We start from the raw sequence: 25,928 nt of genomic DNA on the forward strand, positions 1-25,928 counted from the left end.
TACAACAGAATTTAAAAAACAAAGAAAGTTCTAAGGTTGAGAATTTAACTGAAAAAAATAAAATAAAATTACCAACATCTCAATAAATAAACATTACCAACATCTCAATAAACATTACCAAAAAGGGATATGTTAGAATCAGGTCATGGTATTTGACAATAAATAAATAACTATATAAATAAATAAATTTAAAAAATAAAGTGAGAAGTTAAGTTTTCAATAACCTAATTGATGTTTTCATGATTTTCAAAATAGGAAAAATCAGCTCATGAAATAAAATTAATTCTAAAATATCTAAACAACCAAATAAGCATCAAAGAAAAATGAAAAAATTGAACAACAACACGATGAACATAATCCACAACTACCTCTTTGGTAGCAGATGAATAACATCTCAACGCGGATACTGCAGGCTGCTGTATCCTCTGCAAGGATTGTTCTAAAATCTGAAATTAAATACTATCTATTAGATGCAAAAAAAATCTTCCTTTTTCAAAATCAAAACATATGATTGAAAGACCTACCGGAACAGAAAATCCTCCAGCTCCAAGTTTTTGCCTTGCAATCCCCCACATCCTCACAAATGAACTAAATACATACATACATAGTCCACATACACAAAGAAACCATAAAATTAAGCAGATAATATCTCCAAATCAGAGGCAAAACAAAATATTATACATACTTCAAACCTAAATTGCAACAGACGGAAAATAGTCAATCAAAAAAAATAAATAAAAAAATTTGTTTTAAATTTTTTATCATAGACCACCGTTAAAGCAATCCTATTCATACAGGACTCAATCAAAGATAGTCAGTTAAACACCAGAATCGATCAAAATCATTCAAACAGATCTAGTAGGTAATCCATAAAGTAAACCACGCAGCAATAATATATAACAAATGTAAGTACATCCAATTCGAGAGAGTAAAGTTCGTACAATCGGAATTAAATAAATAAATTAGAACAAAAGAAAGTTCTAAGGTTGAGAATTAGAACAAAAATAAATTAATAAATAAATAAAAATAAAAAATACACATACAACATAATTTAAAAAATAAAGAAAGTTCTAAGGTTGAGAATTTAACTGAAAAAAAAAAAAAACATTACCATTAAGAAACCATTATACTATTTACCCCAATCTATTATATAGATATTTTGGACATTTTCAAAAACGTTTCTCCCATATTATATATATATATATATATATATATATATATTGTATTACAGAAAACTAATTATTAAAAACCCAAAGAGAATAATAATAATAATAATAATAATAATAATAATAATAATAATAATAATAATAATCATAAAGAAAAAGAAAAAAGAGATGATAGAAAAATAGAAGGCCCAGCCTTATTAATGATGTGGCTGGCAACCTATTATTGCATTTCTAATTAGATTTCTACTTGGTCAATCTATCATGGAAAAGAATCAGGCAGATGAGAAAAAGAAATCAATAAGAGAGAAGAAAAAAAAGTAAAATAATTACCCTGAATTTCTATTGAATTCCCAGTTACTAACATGCAATGGACCACAGTTACTGTTGCAGCTTGGGAGCCACACCACATGACATCGCACAAACTACTTTTTGTCCGGCTAGGACTTTTATCAAATACTTGGTGATCACCATCACAACCACCACTTCCAACGCACATATCACAACCATCACCTTCCACCCCCACAACTACCATCACCACCAGCCTACCACTACCACAAACTCACCCCCACTCATTAAGAAACCATTATACTATTTACCCCCATCTATCAAAACAAAATCAAAAACATCAAATATATTTCTTATTCTTGGCTGCAGTGGAGCAAGAGACCCCGATTTATGCTTGGAATAGAGCATTCTATGAGGAAGATAACCACAACATGAACAGATTTGGTAGAAATTACAAATATATATAACCCGTAAACAAAATCCTAAAATAACCTGTTTGAATCAGAACAAGCATGAGAGAGAAATTAGTCAAAAAGAAAAAGAGAGAGAGAAGGGGGAGAGGCAGAAATCGAGTGGAAAGGCTCAATCTTACCATGCGAGAGCAGCGTTGGTAGCGTGGATAGCGAAGAGAGTCGAGTTCGAAGGGTTGTAAGGGAAGGAGGAGTAGCGTAGCAAAGAGGGAGAGTGGTTATCGAAAGGTTGGGTTTTTGCTGAATTCAGTTTTCCTGTTCAATGGTTGTGGTGATGAGCAGTAGTGAGAACGTGGGAGAGAGGGAGTTGCAGAGGCGTGTTGTTTGGGGACGTGGGAGAGAGGGAGAGATGAGCTCAAACGGGCGGGAACTAAATGTACCTAGACCATTGATCTAAATGTATATGGACTTAGGACCGTTAAAATCAATTGTATCTAAATGTATGAGAGATACAATTGATTTTAACGGTCCTAAGTCCATATACATTTAGATCAATGGTCTAGGTACATTTAGTTCTCGCCCGTTTGAGCTCATCTCTCCCTCTCTCCCACGTCCCCAAACAACACGCCTCTGCAACTCCCTCTCTCCCACGTTCTCACTACTGCTCATCACCATAGCCATTGAACAGGAAGACTGAATTCAGCAAAAACCCAACCTTTAGATAACCACCTCCCTCTTCGCTACGCTACTCCTCCTTCCCTTACAACCCTTCGAACTCGACTCCCTTCACTATCCACGCTACCGACGCTGCTCTCGCAAGGTAAGATTGAGCCTTTCCACTCGATTTCTGCCTCTCCCCCTTCTCTCTCTCTTTTTCTTTTTGACTAATTTCTCTCTCATGCTTGTTCTGATTCAAACAGGTTATTTTAGGGTTTTGTTTACGGGTTATATATATTTGTAATTTCTACCAAATCTGTTCATGTTGTGGTTATCTTCCTCATAGAATGCTTTATTCCAAGCATAAATCGGGGTCCCTTGCTCCACTGCAGCCAAGAATAAGAAATATATTTGATGTTTTTGATTTTGTTTTTGATAGATGGGGGTAAATAGTATAATGGTTTCTTAATGAGTGGGGGTGAGTTTGTGGTAGTGGTAGGCTGGTGGTGATGGCAGTTGTGGGGGTGGAAGGTGATGGTTGTGATATGTGAGTTGGAAGTGGTGGTTGTGATGGTGGTCACCAAGTATTTGATAAAAGTCCTAGCCGAACAAAAAGTAGTTTGTGCGATGTCATGTGGTGTGGCTCCCAAGCTGCAACAGTAACTGTAGTCCATTGCATGTTAGTAACTGGGAATTCAATAGAAATTCAGGGTAATTATTTTAATTTTTTTTCTTCTCTCTTATTGATTTCTTTTTCTCATCTGCCTGATTCTTTTCCATGATAGATTGAGCAAGTAGAAATCTAATTAGAAATGCAATAATAGGTTGCCAGCCACATCATTAATAAGGCTGGGCCTTCTATTTTTCTATCATCTCTTTTTTCTTTTTCTTTATGATTATTATTATTATTATTATTATTATTCTCTTTGGGTTTTTAATAATTAGTTTTTTGTAATACAATATATATATATATATATATATATATATATATATATATATATATATATATATATAATATGGGAGAAACGTTTTTGAAAATGTCCAAAATATCTATATAATAGATTGGGGTAAATAGTATAATGGTTTCTTAATGGTAATGTTTTTTTTTTTTCAGTTAAATTCTCAACCTTAGAACTTTCTTTATTTTTTAAATTATGTTGTATGTGTATTTTTTATTTTTATTTATTTATTAATTTATTTTTGTTCTAATTCTCAACCTTAGAACTTTCTTTTGTTCTAATTTATTTATTTAATTCCGATTGTACGAACTTTACTCTCTCGAATTGGATGTACTTACATTTGTTATATATTATTGCTGCGTGGTTTACTTTATGGATTACCTACTGAATCTGTTTGAATGATTTTGATCGATTCTGGTGTTTAACTGACTATCTTTGATTGAGTCTTGTATGAATAGGATTGCTTTAACGGTGGTCTATGATAAAAAATTTAAAACAAATTTTTTTTTTTTTTGATTGACTATTTTCCGTCTGTTACAATTCGGGTTTGAACTATGTATAATATTCTGTTTTGCCTCTGATTTGGAGATATTATCTGCTTAATTTTATGGTTTCTTTGTGTATGTGGACTATGTATGTATGTATTTAGTTCATTTGTGAGGATGTGGGGGATTGCAAGGCAAAAACTTGGAGCTGGAGGATTTCCTGTTCCGGTAGGTCTTTCAATCGTATGTTTTGATTTTGAAAAAGGAAGATTTTTTTTGCATCTAATAGATAGTATTTAATTTCAGATTTTAGAACAATCCTTGCAAAGGATACAGCAGCCTGCAGTATCCGCGTTGAGATGTTATTCATCTGCTACCAAAGAGGTAGTTGTGGATTATGTTCATCGTGTTGTTGTTCAATTTTTTCATTTTTCTTTGATGCTTATTTGGTTGTTTAGATATGTTAGAATTAATTTTATTTCATGAGCTGATTTTTCCTATTTTGAAAATCATGAAAACATCAATTAGGTTATTGAAAACTTAACTTCTCATTTTATTTTTTAAATTTATTTATTTATATAGTTATTTATTTATTGTCAAATACCATGACCTGATTCTAACATATCCCTTTTTGGTAATGTTTATTGAGATGTTGGTAATGTTTATTTATTGAGATGTTGGTAATTTTTTTTTTTTTTCAGTTAAATTCTCAACCTTAGAACTTTCTTTGTTTTTTTAATTCTGTTGTATGTGTATTTTTCATTTTTATTTATTTATTTATTTTTGTTCTAATTCTCAACCTTAGAACTTTCTTTTGTTCTAATTTATTTATTTAATTCCGATCGTACGAACTTTACTCTCTCGAATTGGATGTACTTACATTTGTTATATATTATTGCTGCGTGGTTTACTTTATGGATTACCTACTGGATCTGTTTGAATGATTTTGATCGATTCTGGTGTTTAACTGACTATCTTTGATTGAGTCCTGTATGAATAAGATTGCTTTAACGGTGGTCTATGATAAAAAATTTAAAACAAATTTTTTTATTTTTTTTTTGATTGACTATTTTCCGTCTGTTGCAATTCGGGTTTGAACTATTTATAATATTTTGTTTTGCCTCTGATTTGGAGATATTATCTGCTTAATTTTATGGTTTCTTTGTGTATGTGGACTATGTATGTATGTATTTAGTTCATTTATGAGGATGTGGGGGATTGCAAGGCAAAAACTTGGAGCTGGAGGATTTCCTGTTCCGGTAGGTCTTTCAATCGTATGTTTTGATTTTGAAAAAGGAAGATTTTTTTTGCATCTAATAGATAGTATTTAATTTCAGATTTTAGAACAATCCTTGCAGAGGATACAGCAGCCTGCAGTATCCGCGTTGAGATGTTATTCATTTGCTACCAAAGAGGTAGTTGTGGATTATGTTCATCGTGGTGTTGTTCAACTTTTTCATTTTTCTTTGATGCTTATTTGGTTGTTTAGATATGTTAGAATTAATTTTATTTCATGAGCTGATTTTTCCTATTTTGAAAATCATGAAAACATCAATTAGGTTATTGAAAACTTAACTTCTCACTTTATTTTTTATTTTTTAAATTTATTTATTTATTTAGTTATTTATTTATTGTCAAATACCATGACCTAATTCTAACATATCCCTTTTTGGTAATGTTTATTAAGATGTTGGTAATGTTTATTTATTGAGATGTTGGTAATGTTTTTTTTTTTTCAGTTAAATTCTCAACCTTAGAACTTTCTTTGTTTTTTTAATTTTGTTGTATGTGTATTTTTTATTTTTATTTATTTATTTATTTTTGTTCTAATTTTGTTTCCACATTATGTCATTTAGTTTTCACTACTCATGGATTGCAATGTGCGACATGGAAATTGTTCTCATTGTTGTTATTATTATTGTTTTATTTTGTTTCAAGTGTCGTCTTTCAATCGCAATCTGAATTCTGCAAAGTTTCAATCAAGCATTTTTGGTATTGTTGTTCATGGCAAGCCATCTTCCTTACAGTTGAGTAATCCACTATTTCCTCTTTCCGCAGTTGAGTAGTGTTTGCTTATATTGTGTTGAACACAGAATGATTTGGTCCAAACCATACAAAAAATGTATTGTTAGGAGTATGCAGCCTATCAAAGCAACTGCAATGCCTCCTATAGTTGTTTTTCAACTAACATCCCGTACTATTCTTTGTTTCAGTTTTTTATTGACTATGTATGTAATTTATTTTCCTTCGATAAAAATTTGACATCATCTTTGGGATTCTTTGTGCTATATAGTAGAAATCTGCTGATCAACATTTGGCAAATAAATATTATATACCCCTGCTTTTGTTCAGGGTATGTCCAGTGAAAGTTACCTGTTAACTTCTGTTTCATCTTTAGATTTTTTTTGGTAAGTATTTCATCTTTAGATTGGATGTTCCTTACGTTTTTTCGCTCTTTTTGTTCAATTCCCCCACTGGTATTTGCCAGATGAAGAAGATCACTGTGCTGAGGTCCACAATAACCAATCTTCAGCCTAAGGTAGGGTCCATACTTCTAACTCTTTTTAGTGTTGAATTTCTTTTGTGGTGTGTAGTGTGGCTATGTAATGATCAGCTATTGCAACTGCTGCTTTTGATAGATTTTAGTTGGATTAACACTTGAAAATTTCTCTGTAACCATATATATTTTATATCAGGGATTCAAATGTGGGTCTGACAAACGTAACCCATTGTCCCTGTGATTGATTTGAATAGAAGTAGCTAAATCAGTTGCACAATATTATCTTGAATAGTATGATTACCCAATTCTAGAAATAGTTCTACATTTATGATATTTTTGATCACTCATTAATCTCAGTTGTTTTGGGGTGGTCCATTTATCATATTTATTGTGCCTTATATTTTCTGTAGGCAATCATTTTTGTTTTATTTGTATTTCTTTTAAATAATGAATTGTTAATGTTAGACAAAAGAAAACACCTAAACTGATATGGAATATGATAGTGAAAAAAATGTCAATTTTTCTCTATACTATACAGTTAAATAATGTATTGTTCCTCTTGCTATTAGGCTCCATTTTCAAGTTATCTCTATACAGTTAGGTTCCATCATCTGAGGAGGCATCTTATATGCCATGCATATGTGTATTTTAATGCATGAAAGGTGTCTACTGATGCACTAATTCTGTGATTACATGTCAAAATGATATATAAATTTGGTGTAAAAATTGGTAATCACACAACAATACTCTACAAAAAGTAGGCATCTTGCATTTGGAGATGAAAACAATTTTGTTCAATGATAGAATAGATGTGTGTGCGTTATATTTTCTAAATTTTGTGGTTACCAGATGTCATAGGATGAATTTTGTTGTGAAGCTACATACCATCTATAGATTTGATTCACCGGTTCTAATTTCTCTTACAGATTTGATTGGCAGCAGTAGCACTAACTGGTTTGCATTTTAATTTTAATTTCTTTTAAATTGTAGAGCATTGGCTGATGTGCATTATTTGATATTTAATTTTATTTTTATATTTGATTTGTTTGGAATTATAAAGTACAGTAACTGGTGTGTATTTTAATTTTAATTTCTTTTAAATTGCAGAGCACTGGCTGGTGTGCATTATTTGATATTTAATTTTTTTTTATGTTTGATTTGTTTAGAATTGTAGAGTACGGTCTGTTGAATATATTTTTATAACGGCCTTTTAATCTTAATATTATTTACACCGTGCCTTTAGGCATGGGCATACGCTAGTATAGATATATGGGAGAACCACCGTGAAACTGAGATTGAACAAGAGATTGAGAGCAACGCCATTGAATGGAATATGGAGTCGACGCTGAGAACCACCGTGAGGCGACGGAGATTGACTGCAGATGTAGATTTTTGGGTTCAAATCTCAGACCTACAGATCGCAGATCATATTTGCTCGATATTGGCGACTAAAGGGTCATGCGATGGGCTCATGGTGGTGGTGGTGGGGTTGTCGGCAGTGCTAGGAGGGAAGTTGAAGCGGCGGTGTAGCGAAGGTGAGGAGAAAAGAGAGATCGGTGATGGTATATCGATGCAGTGGTGGTGGGTTCGACAATGGTGGGTGAGAAGAAAAGAGAGAGAGAAGATAGAGCAATGTATCTCTCGCTGCCATGAGAGGGACGCGCGCGAAAGAGAGAAAGATAAAGAAGAGAGGCGGTGATAAAGAGAGAATAGAGGTTAGGTTTGGTTTGATTTGGAAATTGGTTTGATTTGGAAATAATATATATATATATATATATGGACTAGTGGGTCGCACACGCAATGTTTATACAATTCAGATAAGTAAATATAAAAATAAATAATAAAAAAAAGTAATATCATAATATATATATATATATATGTTGTTTAAATGGTAAGAGTGTTCTTAATGAAATCCAAAATCTTGGGTTCAAATCTTGATCATGCCTTTAAATAATATTTTTTTTATTATTTTAGGATAGAAAAATTTGTCACGTGACAAATGGAAAAGCCACCACACTATTAGACACTAAGTCATGTGCTTACACATATAATAGTATAGATATTTTAGTCATTTTGCATAGTCTTATCTCTATTGTAATGACCCCACCACGTATAATGATTAGTACTTAATTAATTAAGGATATTTTGAAATTTAATTGTCAATTATTTTAATTTAATCTGGGATTTTATAAAAATTATGAAGGGTAATTCGTATGTGGTTCTACTAAGATTTATTTTAGAATTAGAAATTAAAAACCTAAATGGCTCAAGATAGTACACATGGTGAATTGAATTATTTGCCGTTTGGTAACACTTACGTTTTCAGTTTATATTTACAAAAATTTTAAAAATTCAAATAAAAACTTGTTTGGTAAAATTTTTGATTTATAAATCAGTGGTCTCAGTTTATAAATTTGGCCAAAAAATGAAAACACAAAAAATGTGTTTCCATTTTGAGTTTTCAGTTTTTTTTTTACCACCAAACACTAGCCACCACCCGCCACTATTTTCCACCACCGTCTTCCGCCACCACCACCCACCACCCCCCCACCACCTACCACCACTACCACCCACCACCCGCCACCACCACCCACCCACCTGCCACCCACTTGCCACCACTACCCACCCCTCGCTACCACCACCACCCACCACCCACATGCCATCCACCTGCCACCACCTACCACCCGCCACTACCATCGACCGCCCGCCACCACCACCCGCCACCTACTTGCCACCACCACTCACCACCCACCTGCCACCACCATCCACCACCACCAGCCACCCGCCACCCACCATCCACCGCCATCCACTCGCTACCACCTATCACCCGCCACCGTCACCTACCCACCCACCACCACCACTCGCCATCTGCCACTTACCTGCCACCAACACCTACCACCTGTCACCGCCACCGCCACCGCCATCACCACCACCACTCACTCGCTACCACCCACCACCCACCACCGTCACCCACCCATCTACCATCACCACCCACTCGCCATCCGCCACCCACCTACCACTACCACCCATCATTCGCCACCACCACCACCACCACCCACTCGCTACCACCCACCCCTCCACCGTCACCCACCCACCCGCCATCGTCACCCACCTAACCGCCACCACCACCCACCCACCACTACCCACCACCACCCGCCATCTGCCACCCACCTGCCGCCATCACCCACCACCCGCCACCACCGCCACCACCACCATCACCACTCACTCGCTACCACCCACCACCCGCTACCGTCACCCACCCATCCACCACCACCACCCACCCGCTACCACCCACCACCACCAGTTACCCCCCACCCACCGTCACCACTTTTTACCACCGTTTTCCACCGCCACTTGCCATTTCTCACTATTTTTTATATTTTAAAATTTTTTTAAACATTTTGTCAATTACCAAACACGTTTGTTGTTTATGTTTTTCTAAAAATAAACAAAAACCAGTTTATAAAATTTTTGTAAATATAAACTGAAAACGTAAACGTTACCAAACATAATATCGGGTATTGAACCGTTTCGGATTTATAAAATTGAGATTTAATTAATTGGGTTCGAGTTGGAGTTAATTAAGTTATACAAATTCGGAATTAAGATTATTATGAATTAAATTTGTTTATGAGGTGTTCAATTGATTATGTAATTTATTGGTGGAGATTTTGGGTTCGATCTAAAATTGAAGGCCTTAATGATGTGAGAAACCAAGATTGAGGATGGAAATAAGTTTAATTTAATATTTGAAGCTTTTTGGAAGTTTGATTTCAAAAAAAAAAAAATTGATTCAGGTTGATAAATTTAAATATATTTAATTTGGCTCTAATGGAAGTCAATTAGACTAATTAAATAATGTGGGATTTGAGATTAGTTACAATTAACTAATTTTATGTTAATCAAAATTTATTAAGATTAAGTGATGCTTAAATAAATTAATCCTAGGCATGAATTAAATTATGGAACAAACTAGAATTATGGGTATGTGTGTGTGCAGAGAAATCCATGTGTGTGCCCGAGAGTATTGTGTTGGAGCTCAAAGAAGAGGTGCAAGTGTGTGCACACGTGGGGCCTTATTAAGAAGTGAAGTGTGTATATGTAATATGTGAATCAACAAGGAGAGAGAGAGCTCATTCTTGAGCCCATTTTCTGCTGGAAATAAGCTTAGAAAGAGAGTGAGTTTGAGAGCTCAAAGGTACAGTAAGGGAGCCCACATAGTGATGGAAATTGAAGGAATAACAAAGGGAATTAGAGGAAATCAACACATTACATCTGAAATTGAAGTTCAAGGTAAGAAATTTATGCTCAAATCATGTAGAATCTTCACATTACACTTGAAATTAAGAAGAGTTTAAGATTACTTCATGGAATTTGTGAGAAATTGGATTTAAAGTAGGAAATTGAGCTACATGGATGTTCATGGAATATAATTTGTAATTTCATCATTTTTGGGTTTAATTTTGGAATATCTCACATGGGTTTGAGCCTAATTCCTACATGCAAGAACAAATTCTACAAATTTTGATACACTAATTGTACATGCATTAAAGATTTCTAAGAATTGATTCCATGTCTTGATGAAACAAGAACTAAATTTTGGAAACAATTATGAGTATATGAAGAATGAACTTAATTTTTATATTAAAGGAATTTTGATGTAAATGGTTTACACTACAAGGAAAAGCAGTTTTGGCGACTAAAAACCAAATTTTCATCGCTGAAAGTAGCACAATTGGCGACTAAAATGGAATTAGTAGCCACAAGTAAAGACTTTTGGCGACTAAAAGAGTTTAGTAGCCAAATATATAGTTATTGGCGACTAAAAACAGATTTAGTCACCGAATGTATGGGTTTTAGCGACGAAAGTTTTTTTAGTAGCCAAAAGTGACGGTTTTTGGCGACTAAAATAATTTAGTAGCCAAAAGTATAGGTTTTGGCGACTAAAAAACAGTTTGGTCGCCGATTATACGTGTTTTGGCGACTAAAAACAGTTTGGTCGCTGAAAGTGAAGCTTTTTGGCTACTAAAAAAAATTTAGTAGCTAAAAACAGGCAATTGGCGACTAAAATTCAGTTTAGTAGCCAAAAGGGGACGTTTTTGGCGACTAAAAACAGGTTTAGTCGCCAAAAATGCTACTTTCAGCCGGAACTTATTTTTTAGCGACTAAAAAATGTTTTAGTAGCCCTAAATTACATTATTGTTTAGTCGCCAAAAGTGGCTTCAATTTTTTTTAGTAAATAATTTATTTTTTACATAAATTATATTGCATAAAAATAATTATATTTATATATATAGTTTTATATTAATACAGGTCAATATAGTATATAAATAATATATATTGCATATATATTCATGTGATGTTGTGGTGGTATAGTGGAAGGAGTGTGTTGCTAAAGGTTTAGAAGGTGAAAGGTTGGTGGTTCAAATCTCAGAAAAAGTAGAAAAGTTAGCTTCTTTTTTTTTTTCCACCGAACAACCTTTGGCGACTAAACTATTGGTCGCCAAAAGTATTTGTTTTGGCGACTAAATAGTTTGGTCGGCGTTCCATCAACTATTGGCGACTAAAAGATTAGTAGCCAAATGTATAATTTCAAACAGTGGAATTGAGTATTGGCGACCAAAACTTTGGTCGCTAAAGACCTGTCTTTTTGCCGACTAAAACCTTTTCAGTCGCCAAAACCTTCTGCGACCGTTTATTCGCGACAAAACCGGTGACTAAAAAATTTAGTCGGGGAAGGTAAAAAGGCGACTTTTGGCGACTAAAAATGGACCTTTGGCGACTAAAAATTTAGTCACCAAAGGTGATTTTTCTTGTAGTGTTAAAAATGATCAAGTTTTCTTAATTATTTAAGAGTTTGTATATTTTTAGACAAGCCGTATTTCAAAGATTTATGAGTTTGAATTTGGAGTTTGGTATGAAGAAAATTTATAAGAATATGAAACTAATAATTTTGATGTTAATTTCATACATGTGAACGATTCTCTAAGGAGTTTATGACTTTAATTTCATGATTTAAAGAAGAACAGAAAAGAGCTAAGAATCAATTTCATGTAATTTCAAAGAAATCAGTAAAAAGGGTGAAGAAATTGAATTAAATTCAATTGTAGAAATTAAATTAGAATTGAGCACTTTGTGGGTTTCATTATTGTATTAAGCCATCTAGATACTGAAAATTGACGGCCTAAATGGATTCAGAAACTGAAATTGAATATATGGATATGCTAATTGGAATTTTTAGAGTCATTTCAGAAGTTTAATTGAAAATTGATTTTATTTGATTCGTTAAGGTGTGTTTGGGTTTAATTTGATATTTAGAGCCTTATAAGAATTCAATTAAAATTTTGATTTAGGTTCATAAAAGTAGATGCAGTCAAATTAAGCCTTAATTGAGAATTAATTAAATTCAATTGAAATTGAGTTAGGCTTAAGATTATAGAAATAAATGTGAAGATTAATTATTTGGGCCTTGATTTGCTCGAAAATGGAGTTGAAATTGCAAAATGTGCATATTTATGAGTTTCTGATTCAGTAATTTAAACATGACTGAATAATTGTAATTTAATGTGTATAAGCCTAATTTAGGCTTAATTGTGTAATTAGTGAACTTAATAATCCTAATACTAGTTATCCATATTTAAAAGGAATGGAAGAAAAATAAATAGGAATAACCAAATGAAAAATTAAAATCAAATGAGAGGAACCAAAAGACAAACAGTTAATCGAATTAAATAGATTGTAGAGTGTAATTGTAATTGTGTTGTGCTTGACTTTATTTGTTTAGATCGGACGTCGAACCATTAATACGTGTACCAAGGAGCTCACTGTGAGTAACAATGTTGTAAATATATGTTCAATCTCATCTATTTTCAGATTGATAAATCATATTGCTTTCTGAAATGATACTTTTTATCGATTGAATTATGATCCTATTTTGAATTGTATTCGTGGCATCCATAGCGTATTGTAATTGTTATTATTATTGATATCGTTATTGTTACAGAGGTCTCTGTCAGTTCCAAATCTTGGAACTATTGTTATTGTATGATGGCCATCAATTGATTGTTCGATCTTTTAAGACTTAGTGTATTGTTGCTATTGGATGTACCACATATGACCTAATGAATATGATGGATCGAATTGAATGATTGATTGACAAATGATGTAGATTGAAAATGTTCTAATGCTAATCGATTGTTTTAAAGACTATAAGGATATCATTCATAACCCCTTTACACAGTTGTTATTCACTGGGTTTTGACTCACAGTTTATTGTATATATGTAGGTGGTCAGGCACTGGAGCAAAGTTAGCGGCATCAGCCTGATTTCGTTTTGTCAAACCAACTTACTGTGCCTCACCACGAGGTTCCAAACCGTTATTGTCAAGGCTTTGTTTTAGGTGGTCTAAATCCACCTCAAATGAATGTTTCCTAAGTTGTTTTGGTTTTGGGATTTAATTCCCCGACATGTCTTTTATTTTGTACTTAGACGTGTTTTGGACTTCAGTTTTTACATATATATTGAATATGGACTTGGACTTGGACTTATGTCTTTATTGATATGTATATATATAAGTTATTTGTGCATTTAAGTCCTCACAGCTCTTTGGACATTGTATTTTAATATTTACAGGCTTCCGTTGGCCCTTCCTATTGTATAATTGTTATTACTGTTAAGTAGGCCCTTGGTAATCCCGGATTACCGGCCGGTTACGATGCTAAACCTTTAGGGATGGGTTTGGGTCGTGACATCTATGGACATGATAAATTAGCGCCTAGATTTTTACACAAAGAAAATATTAAAATGGACTATTCGCCCAAGCATCCTTCTTAAATACTTCAATTTTTTTTCACCTCATATTTTAACTCAAAAATACTAAAAAAGTCACCTACCAAAAGAACTCTTAGGCCCCGTTTGGGAATTGACTATTTTAGTTGGCTTTTTAACTTTTTATAAAAATGTGTGCAAAAAAATAAAAAGTAATTTGACAACTTATAATGACTTTTTGGTTAAAAATTAAAATCCTCATACGAGATATAGTACAGTGTGTGATACACGTATATCTCATCATTCTCACTTAAAATTCACATCAATTAATGATGTAATATGCGTGTATATGATATTACAATCAATATATAGAGTCAAACACTCCTTAAGTTAAACCTAACATAGGGGGCGTTTGTTTGGACTTTTTTGAGCCAACTTATAACTTTTAGCTTTAGAAAAGTTATTTTGGACTGTTTGGTTAAACTTATTTCAAACAGTTTCTAAATCTAACAATTTATTTTAATTCAAAAAAACTGATTTTGAGAAGCTGCTCATCCTTGCTTCTGATTATCAGTTTCTATTGTGGATATGTTAATTTACGGTTATACTCTTAGATTTTTTTATTTTTTTAAAAATAGAAAAAGACCCAAATGAACTACAGATTATTATTATTTTTTTTATGAGAAATGTAGACAAGTAGTGAATAACAAAAAATAAAAGTTAATTGAAAAAACTATTTCACAGCTTATTTAATAAATACTACTCAGCAACTTAAATCTATAATCTAACAGTTACACTAAACAAATTAACAGCTTCTAATTAAAGTTACAATCTATAATCTGTTAAGTTATAATTTATAATTTATTTTAATCGCTATACCAAACGAGGTCATAGAATTTCTAAAATTCAACTCCATACATGTTTATGTATGGGTTATGTTTGGCTACATGTATAAACATGTTTAGAGTTAGATTTTAAGTATCCTATGTTAAGTTTAACTTAAAAAGTATTTGTCTTTACGTATTATTTAGAAGGATAATCATTCGTAACTCGAATCTCTCTGCCCTGAATGGTTTGACTGCCTAAAACGACGTCGTTTTGGAATTTTTTTTTTTTCCCTCCTTATGTTTGAAACAGAGAGAGCAGAGAGAAGAGAGAAGAAGAGAAAGAGAAAGAAAAAGAGAAAAGAGGGGAAGAGGGAATTGAGAAAGAGGGTCGATCGACGCCTCCGCCTCCGCCTCCGATCGTCGCAGCCTGGCCTCTGATCTCTGATCTTCCCCTTTGATCTGAGTATGAGGAGGATGTGTTGAAGTTTTTTTTTTTTTTTTTTTCAGATTTTTACAAATTTTTTTTTTTTTGTTGATCTCTATGGTGGGTTTAGAAACTATACCATTGCAGGAGATGTGGTAGTTTCTATATATACCATTTCAACATTTCAGATGTGATGATGATGATGATGTGTTTGGTTGATGATGATGATTCTCTCTCTCTCTCTCTCTCTCTCTATGCTACTCACCTCTTCTCTTCTTTCTTCTTCTTCTTCTTCTTCTTCTTTGTTCTTCTTCTTTTTTTATTTTTCTTCTTCTGCCAGTTATTGAAAAAAAAAAAAATTAAAACGATGAAACGACGTCGTTTTGAATTTGGGCCAATTTCGAGCTACGTAGTATAACCGTATTTAGAATATTATTAAAATGTAATAATGCCATATAAAGCTGAATAATTGTTTTGATAGGCAAGACATGACAATTTGCATGATATTTTAATTAGTGTGACTAATCATATGGTTAAGAGTCTGTCATCAAACCATGCAAACTCCAAATAAAACAGGTTGTATCTAAGTACATATTCTATTCACTCACATTCAAAACCTACCCATTTTTAAAAGTTAGTTATTTGACTCCTTCAAACGTTCACCTACCGCTTAACCCCTCACAACTGTCAAATACCCAACTCCTACTGAAGAACACCCTCTCTCTCTCTCTCTCTCTCATGCTACCCAATTCTCCAAATGTCCCTCTCTTCCTCCATTTTCATTGTATTTTCACTGTTCTTGCTCTCTGGTTCAACTTTTTCCACTTCAAATTCCCATGAAATCACCAATTCCTCTTCCTGTCCCCTGAATTTCAATCTCCTCCAAAAACTCTCTGGCTTTCGCTCCTCCTTCGTCGACGTTCAAACCCACTGTCATTATCTCCACCAAAGAATGCGATTGATTCGATCCGAGTATCTCCGAACCCACGGCCACTTTCTCCCCCCTTCAGCTACATCCGAGGCTTGTTGGGTTTTGTATCGATCCCTAATCAGCCGACTGGTTCACGATTTCGACATCAAATCATCTTGTGGGTACCATCCAGATTGGATATCACAAGCTTGTAAAAATGTCACAATGAGATCACAATTCGAGAAGTTGATTCCAGAGCCAGAATTAGACCAAGTGAGGACTCACTGTAATGGGTCGCTTCAGAATTTCTCTCATTGTTCATTGTGTACTAGTAGTTTGACGAGTCTCCAAGTTTACCTTGGAGGCCCTGAAAATGGGAATTTCTCAGATTGTACCAGGTATCCATACATCTATACTGCTGCTTTTGTTAATCAAGTTGGACCAATTGATAAGTACACTGCGAAGTGTTTGTTTTCGTTGCATCTTTTGCCCTCATCGACTCCCAATAGTCCCCCACACATTTTTGCGATTTCTGGAGCCATGATGGGTTTGTTTGTTGGGATTTGTGGTGCAATTATGGCGGTTGCTTTGTTGTTGAGACGACACAAGAAAATTGAGGAAGAAAAGAGAAGTAATGGGAAAATAGCTACTAATTTTGTCTCGTGCGTTGAATTCATTAAGGGAAGTAGCAATTTAGTTAAGTACAAGTTTGAGGAAATCAAGAGTGCCACGATGAATTTCTCAAGGCAGAATATCATTGGGAAAGGGCAATATGGGTATGTCTATCGGGGAACATTGCAAGATGGGTCCGAAGTTGCAGTGAAACAGATCAAGAACTGCTCGTTGGCCGGGGACAGGACTTTTGCGCACGAAGTGGAGGTCATTGCCAGTGTCACGTACGTCAACCTCGTCACCTTTAGAGGATATTGCACTGCAATCGATCCTCTGCAAGGCCACTAGAGGATGATCGTGTGCGATTTGATGTGTAATGGAAGCCTCTATGATCATCTTTTTGGACCGGATTCACTGCCCCATAAGAGGCTTAGTTGGCCTAATCGCCAAAAAATTGCGCTTGGAACAGCACGTGGGTTGGCCTACTTACACCGCGGGACACAACCAGCTATTATCCACCGACATATCAAAGCTAACAACATATTATTAGATGAGACCTTTGAACCGAGAGTAGTAGATTTTGGCCTAGCAAAGTTTAATTCAAACGTGGCAACACATCTTAGCACCAGGGTGGCAGGGACTCTGGGATATCTTGCCCCAGAGTACACGTTGTATGGGAAACTAACAGAAGGAAGCGATGTTTTCATCTTTGGGGTGGTTCTGCTTGAACTTCTGAGTGGAAAGAAAGCAGTCATCTCAGGAGATGGGGGGAAGACCTCCCACTTGACGGATTGGGCTTGGTCGTTGGTGAGGAAAGGGAGAGCAATGGATATCATCGAAGAAAATATGCCCGGGGTGGGGTTGCCGGAGGCAATGGAGCAATGTGTAGTCATAGCTGTTCATGCTTGTCATCCACATTTGCATGCTAGGCCAACTATGGACCAAATTGTCAAGCTTTTGGAAGCCAACATGCCAATTCCTTTGGTTTCAGAAGCTTCAGTTGCTTCTTCTAAAGCAGTTTGCTGTCAACTGATGAAAAAAGAAAATCTAAAAGACGAGCCAGTACACAAGACTTCTGCTACAGCAGGATCTAAGGAGTGCAAGATTGATGTACACAATACCCCATTTAATCTGTAGTTTTTTTTTTGTGTAAATATGATCTAATAGGGATAGGGTTTTTTGTCATCTAATTATAAATGAAATTAGTTACAGAACTTTAAAACCTGATGACTAATGGTTGCTTTGACAATTGATACCATAAATATAGTATTCGGAGTTATGGGGCTCAAGTGAAAGTTGTAGCTTGTATCTCCTTTTCATAATTGTTGTTTTGGATGACAAGAATTAAAGAAAAATAATGTGATACCACGAAAAATTTATGGATTTAAATATTTGGTTTAGTTGAAGAATTTTACATGAGAAATATATATATATATTGGGAGGGTGATTTGCGATCTGGAGTTGGGCCGAGACAACGGCCGAACAGGTTGAGAGCCCAACGGTGTATGGGGCCGAGATGATCGACTATCCGCCCAGAGATGGGCTGCCAGAACTTGGGCCGGGCAGAACTTGGGCCAAGTGTGAGCCGCCCTGGACTGAAAAGGAGCTCGGCTAGATAGCGCTTGGTTGGACCGAGCTGCCTGATCAGGGGATGGCTGAAGCCAGATAGGCTGAGTGACCGGCGCCCGGAAAGGCATGGTCAACCGAGGAGACTGTTTGACCGGCAGGAAGGCCGACCAAAGGAGGTGCTCGGGCTAGGCTCTGCCGAGATGCCGCCAAGCCCGGTCCTCCTTGTATTTATCCAGTGAGGTGCTTGGGTATGAAGGATAGCATGGCCGTGGTAGAGCAGCTCGGCTGCCGAGCTCCAACTGTGAAGTCAGGCAGTTGAGATTAGGTGATGTTCAGCAAGGTTTATGCTGACAGATGGGATAGCAGAGCCACGTGTCAGGAGATGACTGGGAGTGGATATTGGTCGCAGAGGGTATATAAGCATGTCTGCACCCCCCATACGCGACAGATGAACACTTTGTAAGGAATTTCTTACACTAAAACACCTCTCTCTCTCTCTTTCTCTCTATCCTAAGGTGTGTGCTAACTTGATCGTCGGAGGGTTTTTCCGGCCACACACCGCCGGGTAGCTCACCATTCTTTGAGCGCAGGTGATCGGACATAAACGGAGCTCGGAAGAAAGGAGTACGGGCTTGCCGGAATATTTGCTCCCCGTACAATTGGCGCCGTCTGTGGGAAGCTTGACAGACAAAACCTTGTCTTCCAGGTTCATCTGATCGCCGTCTATGGCGAACAACGATGAGTTTCCGTTGTTTGCCATAGATGGAGCTACCCCCGAGTTCACCCGAAGGAGAGAAGGCCCTCTCGCCATCCATCCAATGACGGACTTGGGGACACCCACCGGAGGACAGTTAGGAGACGCGCGGGATAAGCGCGGAAGAAGTCATGGACATTCACGGAGTCCAGATGGTCACCGGCGGAGGAGAGACTCACACGCCAGGCGACTGGAGAGCAAGTTGAGGGACCAAGATGCTGTCATCGGGCGAATGGCGGCGGAGATGGAGGACCTGAAGCGGCATGTCAAAGGGAAGGGTGTAGATGGAGTGGGAGACCACAGTGAGCGCACCCCATCCCGTCGTTCAGACGGTCACAGTCAGCGACGTACTCAGTCCATATCTATTACCAGAAGTTACCAGGTTGGTGACTCCGACGCGGATGCAGAAAAGTCTAGCGCGCAAGACAGCACCTACAAACCCTCACGTCCGGCGACGACGTCGAGGTATTCTTACTCCGCTCAGTCAGAGGATTTACGGGCAGTCTTAAAGGAGCGAGCTCGTCGGCGCGAGGCCTAGAGAATACCTGCTTTCCAGCGGCTTTCATACGGGGTTCACGCCAGCGAGGAGGTCGGAATGCCTCCACCCCGCCAAGTAGTGCCACTCTTTGAAGATATGGACTTGGCTAGGCTGAGTGCCATCCCTTTTTCCCTGGAGATAGAAACAACGCCGCTTCCGGTAGGCTTCCACCAACCTAAGTTCACACTTTACGACGGAAAGACCGATCCATACATGCATGTGAGCCACTTCCGATAGGTTATGGCCGGACATAGGCGCAATGACGGACTTATGTGCCTAATCTTCCCGTCAAGTTTAGGCGAGCTGGGCTTAAAGTGGTTCGAGAGGTTGCCGGAAGGGAGCATACAACGGTGGCATCAGTTGGCCGAGGCGTTTGTTACACGCTTCAAAACCATCATAAAGACACCAAAGGAAGTCGATCATTTGCTAAGTGTCAAGATGGAACCGAGCGACACACTGAAGGTATACAACTCAAGGTACTGGGAAACCTTCAACGAGATCTTGGACTGCCGGTCAACCTTGCAATCACGCAATACAAGCGTGGTCTCCCGGTCGGACATAGACTGCGGGACTCACTTACCATGCACCAGTCGACCTCCATGGGCCAGCTCATACAGCGCATCAATGAGCACATCCGAATAGAGGATGACGCGTCAGCCTCTACCGTGAAGGCCACTCCAGTAGCAACAGACAAGAAGACAGCAGGCAAAGTGCACGCAGTTGGGCAAGAGTCCAGTCGCTCAGGTGACCGAGCAGAGGAATCAGACCGTGGTTCGAATCGTAAGAACCGGGGTAGAGGACGTCGTAATGACCGGGATGACTACCCCCGAGATAATGTAGCGGACGCAAACAGAAGGATGAAGGCAAGGACTGGCATAACCACGGTCTTCAAGATTCCAATCTATCGCATACTTAGTGAAATCCGAGACGAGGAGTATGTCCGGTTTCCTGCTAAGTTGGGCGATGGACAAAAGGGCTATAATCCGCGGTATCGTTGCACGTTCCACCGGGAGAGAGACCACCGGACGGAGGATTGTTTGCCTTTGCGACAACACTTGGAAGAGCTGGTTGCGGCCGGGCATCTGGACCTTTACATTGATGGCGGCGTGAAGCCGAATCAGGCTCCGGTCGATCCCAGGGGACATGATGACCGAGACGCACCACCACAAGGAGTTATTAATGTCATCCACGGCATCATGGAACCGGAGCGTGTCTGCGAACTCCGGGGCATGATAAAAAAGGCAGAGCATATGAGGGAAGTTTTGTCGGTACAGCCTGCCATCAAAAGGGGGAAGACTGAAGAAAAAAACGTGATTAGTTTCACCTCAAGGGATCTAGAGCGTATCCAGACGCCGCACAACGATGCCCTAGTAGTAACACTACGCGTCAAGGACTTTGATGTTAAGCGGATCTTGATCGATCAGGGAAGCTCGGTTGAGATCATGTACTATGATGCGTTCAAGCAGCTTAAACTCCGGGATACAGACTTGGCTCTGGCAACTTCGCCACTGGTCGGATTCAACTCGCAACCAGAGTGGCCTTTGGGAAAGATTATCCTGCCGGTCAAAGCAGGATCCGTGGTCAAACAAGTTGAGTTTTGGGTGCTGCAAGTGCCTTCGACGTACAACCTTATCCTTGGAAGGGGATGGCTACACGCCATGCAAGCCGTGGCATCAACTTTTCACCAAGTAATGAGATTCCCCTCGGCTATGGGGGCAATCGAGGAGATTTGGGGCGATCAGGTCATGTCCAAGCAGTGCTTCGTGGCGGTCAACGACAGCCGGGCTGCCAAAGGATTCGTTCAAATGATTGAGGGACCGGAGGACCTGGGTGTCTTGGATGATGTGGGCACCGAGGCCGAAGACAAGGCAGTTGAGGAATTGATTGAGGTGCGAATTGATACAGAACAGCCGGACAAGTTCTTCTTGCTCGGCTCAAGTCTCACGGCCATAGAGAGAACCGAAATGGTTGAATTTTTGGTGGCCAACATCGAAGTCTTCGCATGGTCGCCTTACGACATGCCTGGCCTCGATCCAAGTTTTATCTGTCATCACCTCAACGTCTTCCCTGGAGCAAAGCCAGTCATCCAGCGAACAAGGAGATCGGCACTGCATCACGCTGAGGTAGTTGCGGAGGAGGTGAAGAACCTGCTTGAGGCACGAGCAATCCAGAAAGTGCACTACCCTCGGTGGATTTCCAACACAGTTGTGGTGCCGAAGAAGAATGGAAAGTGGCGAGTTTGTGTCGACTATAAAACGGTCAACCGAGCTTGTCCCAAAGATAGTTTCCCTTTGCCGAGTCTGGAATTATGGAAGATCTTGGCCTTTCTTCTACAGAGGTCAGTAATAGTACCTTTTGGAGTTGTACTTTGGCGTGTAAATTGTGGTTTTCAGACGGCATGTTAGTAATTTTACATAACCCCAAGTCATTGCAACTTTTCTTCAATTTTTTATCTTCAAATTTTTGATTGCTTGAAAAGGTTAGAGGGAAAGAAACATTCAAAATAGTTATGTTGTTTTATACTTTTAGCATGGCGTTTAGGGAAAAATTGGTGATTTTTTGGGGAAGACCAAACTAAAATAACGCCTATTCATGAAATCAAGTTTGACAACAATTATGGACAAATTACACTTTGCCCTTTCATGTTTGTCTCATTTTTGACTGACTTTTAAAGTTTTTTTTTTTTTTCACATTGGCCCTTTATGTTTCAATTTTTCTCAGTTTTCTCTTAAAACTAACTTATGTTAAAAATTAGACAGAAAATGAGTCATTGACAGTCACGTGGTACAAAAATATTTTATTATATATAATTCACACTTCTAACACAAACTCAAATCTCAATATAATAATATATTTTTGGATAAATTACACTTTGCCCCCTTTATGTTTGGCCACTTTCTCACTTTGGCCCTCTAAGTTTATTTTTTCTCACTTTGGCCCTTTATATTTCAAGTTTTTTTTCCAGTTTACTCCTAAAATTAAATTCTATTCAAAATTATATAGAAAGTGACACGATAACTGTCGCATAACATAGAAAATATATTATTATATTGAGGTTTGTGTTTGTGTTAGAGGTGTGAGTTATATATAACAAAAAAAATTTATGTCATGTGACTGTTAATGTGTTATTTTTTATTTAATTTTTAACAGAAGTAAGCTTTAGGAGTACACTGGGAAAAACTTGAAACATGAAGGGTTAAAGTAGGAAAAAAATAAACTTTGAGAGCCAGAGTGAGAAAGTGGCCAAACATGAAAGGGGCAAAGTGTAATTTACCCGGGAAAAATTTGAAACATGAAGGGTCAAAGTGAGAAAAAATAAACTTTAAAGGCCAAAGTAGGAAACTAACCAAACATAAAGGAGGCAAAGTGCAATTTTTTTTTTTTTTTGATGGAAGGGCAAAGTGTAATCTACCCCAACAAATATAGTGTAAATCCACAAAACAAATAAACTTATACCAAGTATCGTGAAATTCATCCCACCTCCACCTTAATTGAATACTATAGTGTTAAATCATACAAATCAAGTATATATATGTTTTTTAAGCTCTTTATTCTATATTTTTCCTTTCTTGAACCAACACTTGGTCTATAATTTTTATTTATTTTCCTCATTTTCTTTCGGTTAAATGTCAATATTTTTATATTCTTTATACTATATTTTTTTAAATTGTAGAATACTAGAATAGATAGAACACTTGGTCTTTATAGTGTATTTTTAGAATTATTATTAGAAGATAAATGACCAATGTGGCATGTTCCTTAAAGCTTCTTGTGAATCCCCCATTTACACTAAACCAAAAATTGATACAATTCAACCGTAACATGTGGTCAGTTCTGGCTCCTCAACCAACAACACTGAAGAGTTCTGTTAAATTTTTTCTCAACCCCAACCGGGCCAAAGTGTATTACGCCCCTACAACAGAGTGTGAAGTGCTTTTCATTTCTATGCTGGCCCGATCTTGTTCAATTTATCTCCTTATCATTGTGCAGTATTCGGTTTTTGCTTCAATAATGACAGTTGGAGGAATGTTAGGTGCAGTTGTAAGTGGCAAAATAGCAGATCTCATTGGCCGGAGAGGTGTAAGTTTTTTTGCTTATGCTCTGGATATCTTTAGGTCTAGTTTGGCATTTTCATTTTAATCTCAATCATATCTCTTTGATTTTTCTCAATTTGTGTTGATTTGGTAATGCAGGCAATGTGGTTCGGTGCCATATTTGTCACCGTGGGGTGGCTTGCAATACTATTGGCCGAGGTTTTTTCACTATCTTTATCCCAAAATTTAACTATTTTATGCTGCAAATGTACATCCCATTTTCAGACATCCTCTTACACATCAAAAGGACCATTAATATTTCTTTGAAGAAAAAGGAATGAATCTTTGTTTGAGTACATCTTGTCCTCCCTTTGTTATTGCTTTTCTCCTTATTAATAAAATTTATTTTGTTGCTTCTCAAAAAAAAAAAAAAAAAAAAAGAAGAAGAAGACAAAAAAAAAAAAAAAAAAAGAACAACAACAACAAGAAGAAAAAAGAATGAAATCTAAGGCTTTGTTTGTTTTGGTAGAAAATATTTTTCATAAAACATTTTTCAATATTCAGTCGAGACCTTAAAATTAATACGCTAGAAGTTGTGATAATGGTGGTGGTGGTGTGTGGTGCCATTGGTAAGAGTTTAATTAGGAAAAAGCTTGTTTTCTGTAGTCAATGAAAAATGTTTTCCGTTGACTATCATTTTTGGTCATTACCAAATATTAAAAAATGTTAAAAATGTTTTGAGTAATACCTATGCGAAACATTTGGTAAAAATGTTGATAAAATATTTGGAGTTCCTAACATTATTCAAAAGTTTTTCACCAAAACAAATGGAGTGCAATTGATTTTTTTTTTTAAATTTAATTAACTTATAATTTGTTGCACATACATAGAGACCTGATATTGACCTTGCTAAAATTTGAAGATCATTGAAGTGGGACATTGGGGGTTCATTACAATGTAATTGATTTTATTCTTGTCTGATACTATATGTATTGGATGTTCCTTACTGGATCAAAACATTGTATGAAATAAATTAAGCGAATTTCACAATCCAAATCAAGTCAAAGCATTTTTACTTTCATTTCTGCTTTTTATTTGCAATTAGGTTGATCTATATATATGTATATATCATATTTTTCGCTTCCATCTACATTTAGTTTTATTTTCCCGGATGACGATTACAACCGTCTCGTGTGTGTGCATAGCCTTCTTGTATATAGAAAACCACACACAATTCATAAAGACTTTTGAAGTTTTGTAACACAATTTTGATTTCCAAAAATGAACCATAAAATTGCTAATTGAATGAATCAACATCTCACATCCAGTAAATAATTGCAAATCAGTTTTCAAAACCAACCCTTATCTCATTCGGCAAACCACCAAAAATTTAGATATAAATTGCACGCGCGTAACATGTGCAACCGTTACTAGTATATATATATATAAAAAAAATGTTTGATGGCTTTTGCAAGGGTGCTTGGTCACTTGACCTTGGAAGATTATCAATGGGATTTGGATTGGGGATTCTTCAATATGCGGTAAGCATGGTGACTATTGTCATATTTGATTTACTGAGAATAACCCATGTAAAGCATAATGCGACTTGCATTTCCAAACAGGCAGTTGTGTATATTGCAGAGATTACTCCCAAGAATAGTCGCGCGGGGGGGGGGGGGGGGGGGGTTGTTTTAGGGATTTATGGCAGCTAACTCGGTAAGCAAAAATACTAACCTGTTTGATAACATTTATGTTTACAATTTTTTTTGTTTATGTTTATAAAAGTTTTGAAAACTGAGAGGGTGATTTGTGTAGCTAAATTGGGCCGAGCTAGGTTGGAGTGGCAGTCAAAGATGTTTATAGGACCTATCTACGGGACTTAGCTATGGGACCTATCTACAGGACTTAGCTACGGGACCTAACTACAGAACCAAGCTGTTGGACCTAGCTACAGGACCTAGCTACGAGACCGAGCTACAAGACCGAGCTACGGGACCAAGTTATTGGATCTAGCTACGTGGCCTAGCTAT

General features: G+C 36.9%; 1 protein-coding gene, 1 long non-coding RNA gene and 1 pseudogene across 2 annotated transcripts; all 3 read left to right on the forward strand.

The window, feature by feature from the left end:
• Positions 1 to 2,363: 2,363 nt before the first annotated feature.
• On the forward strand, positions 2,364 to 4,506 carry LOC145790916 (uncharacterized). The gene is made up of 3 exons (XR_014330294.1): positions 2,364 to 2,681; positions 4,127 to 4,190; positions 4,269 to 4,506. It is a non-coding gene; the product is annotated as an uncharacterized LOC145790916 (long non-coding RNA).
• An 11,732-nt stretch (positions 4,507 to 16,238) lies between these two features.
• On the forward strand, positions 16,239 to 18,140 carry LOC145791770 (putative LRR receptor-like serine/threonine-protein kinase RKF3 pseudogene; annotated as a pseudogene).
• A 4,022-nt stretch (positions 18,141 to 22,162) lies between these two features.
• LOC145791771 (sugar transporter ESL1-like) lies at positions 22,163 to 25,696 on the forward strand. The gene is made up of 5 exons (XM_082872210.1): positions 22,163 to 22,202; positions 23,855 to 23,944; positions 24,058 to 24,117; positions 25,374 to 25,528; positions 25,684 to 25,696. Exons 1-5 carry the CDS (start codon positions 22,173 to 22,175, stop codon positions 25,694 to 25,696), a joined length of 348 nt encoding a protein of 115 aa, XP_082728336.1. The 5' UTR covers positions 22,163 to 22,172.
• The last annotated feature ends 232 nt before the right edge of the window (positions 25,697 to 25,928 follow it).

This window comes from Camellia sinensis, chromosome 5, assembly GCF_055761805.1.
Source record: "Camellia sinensis isolate YWXY chromosome 5, ASM5576180v1, whole genome shotgun sequence".
In the NCBI taxonomy this organism is placed as follows: domain Eukaryota; kingdom Viridiplantae; phylum Streptophyta; class Magnoliopsida; order Ericales; family Theaceae; genus Camellia; species Camellia sinensis.

What these genes read in the sequence shown, in the direction of transcription:
- LOC145791771 (XM_082872210.1), top strand. Translation starts at nt 22,173, where the DNA reads ATGGAAGATCTTGGCCTTTCTTCTACAGAG. An exon ending in TTGGCCTTTCTTCTACAGAG is followed by an intron (nt 22,203 to 23,854) that starts GTCAGTAATAGT and finishes ATCATTGTGCAG; the next exon opens with TATTCGGTTTTTGCTTCAAT. An exon ending in ATCTCATTGGCCGGAGAGGT is followed by an intron (nt 23,945 to 24,057) that starts GTAAGTTTTTTT and finishes TTGGTAATGCAG; the next exon opens with GCAATGTGGTTCGGTGCCAT.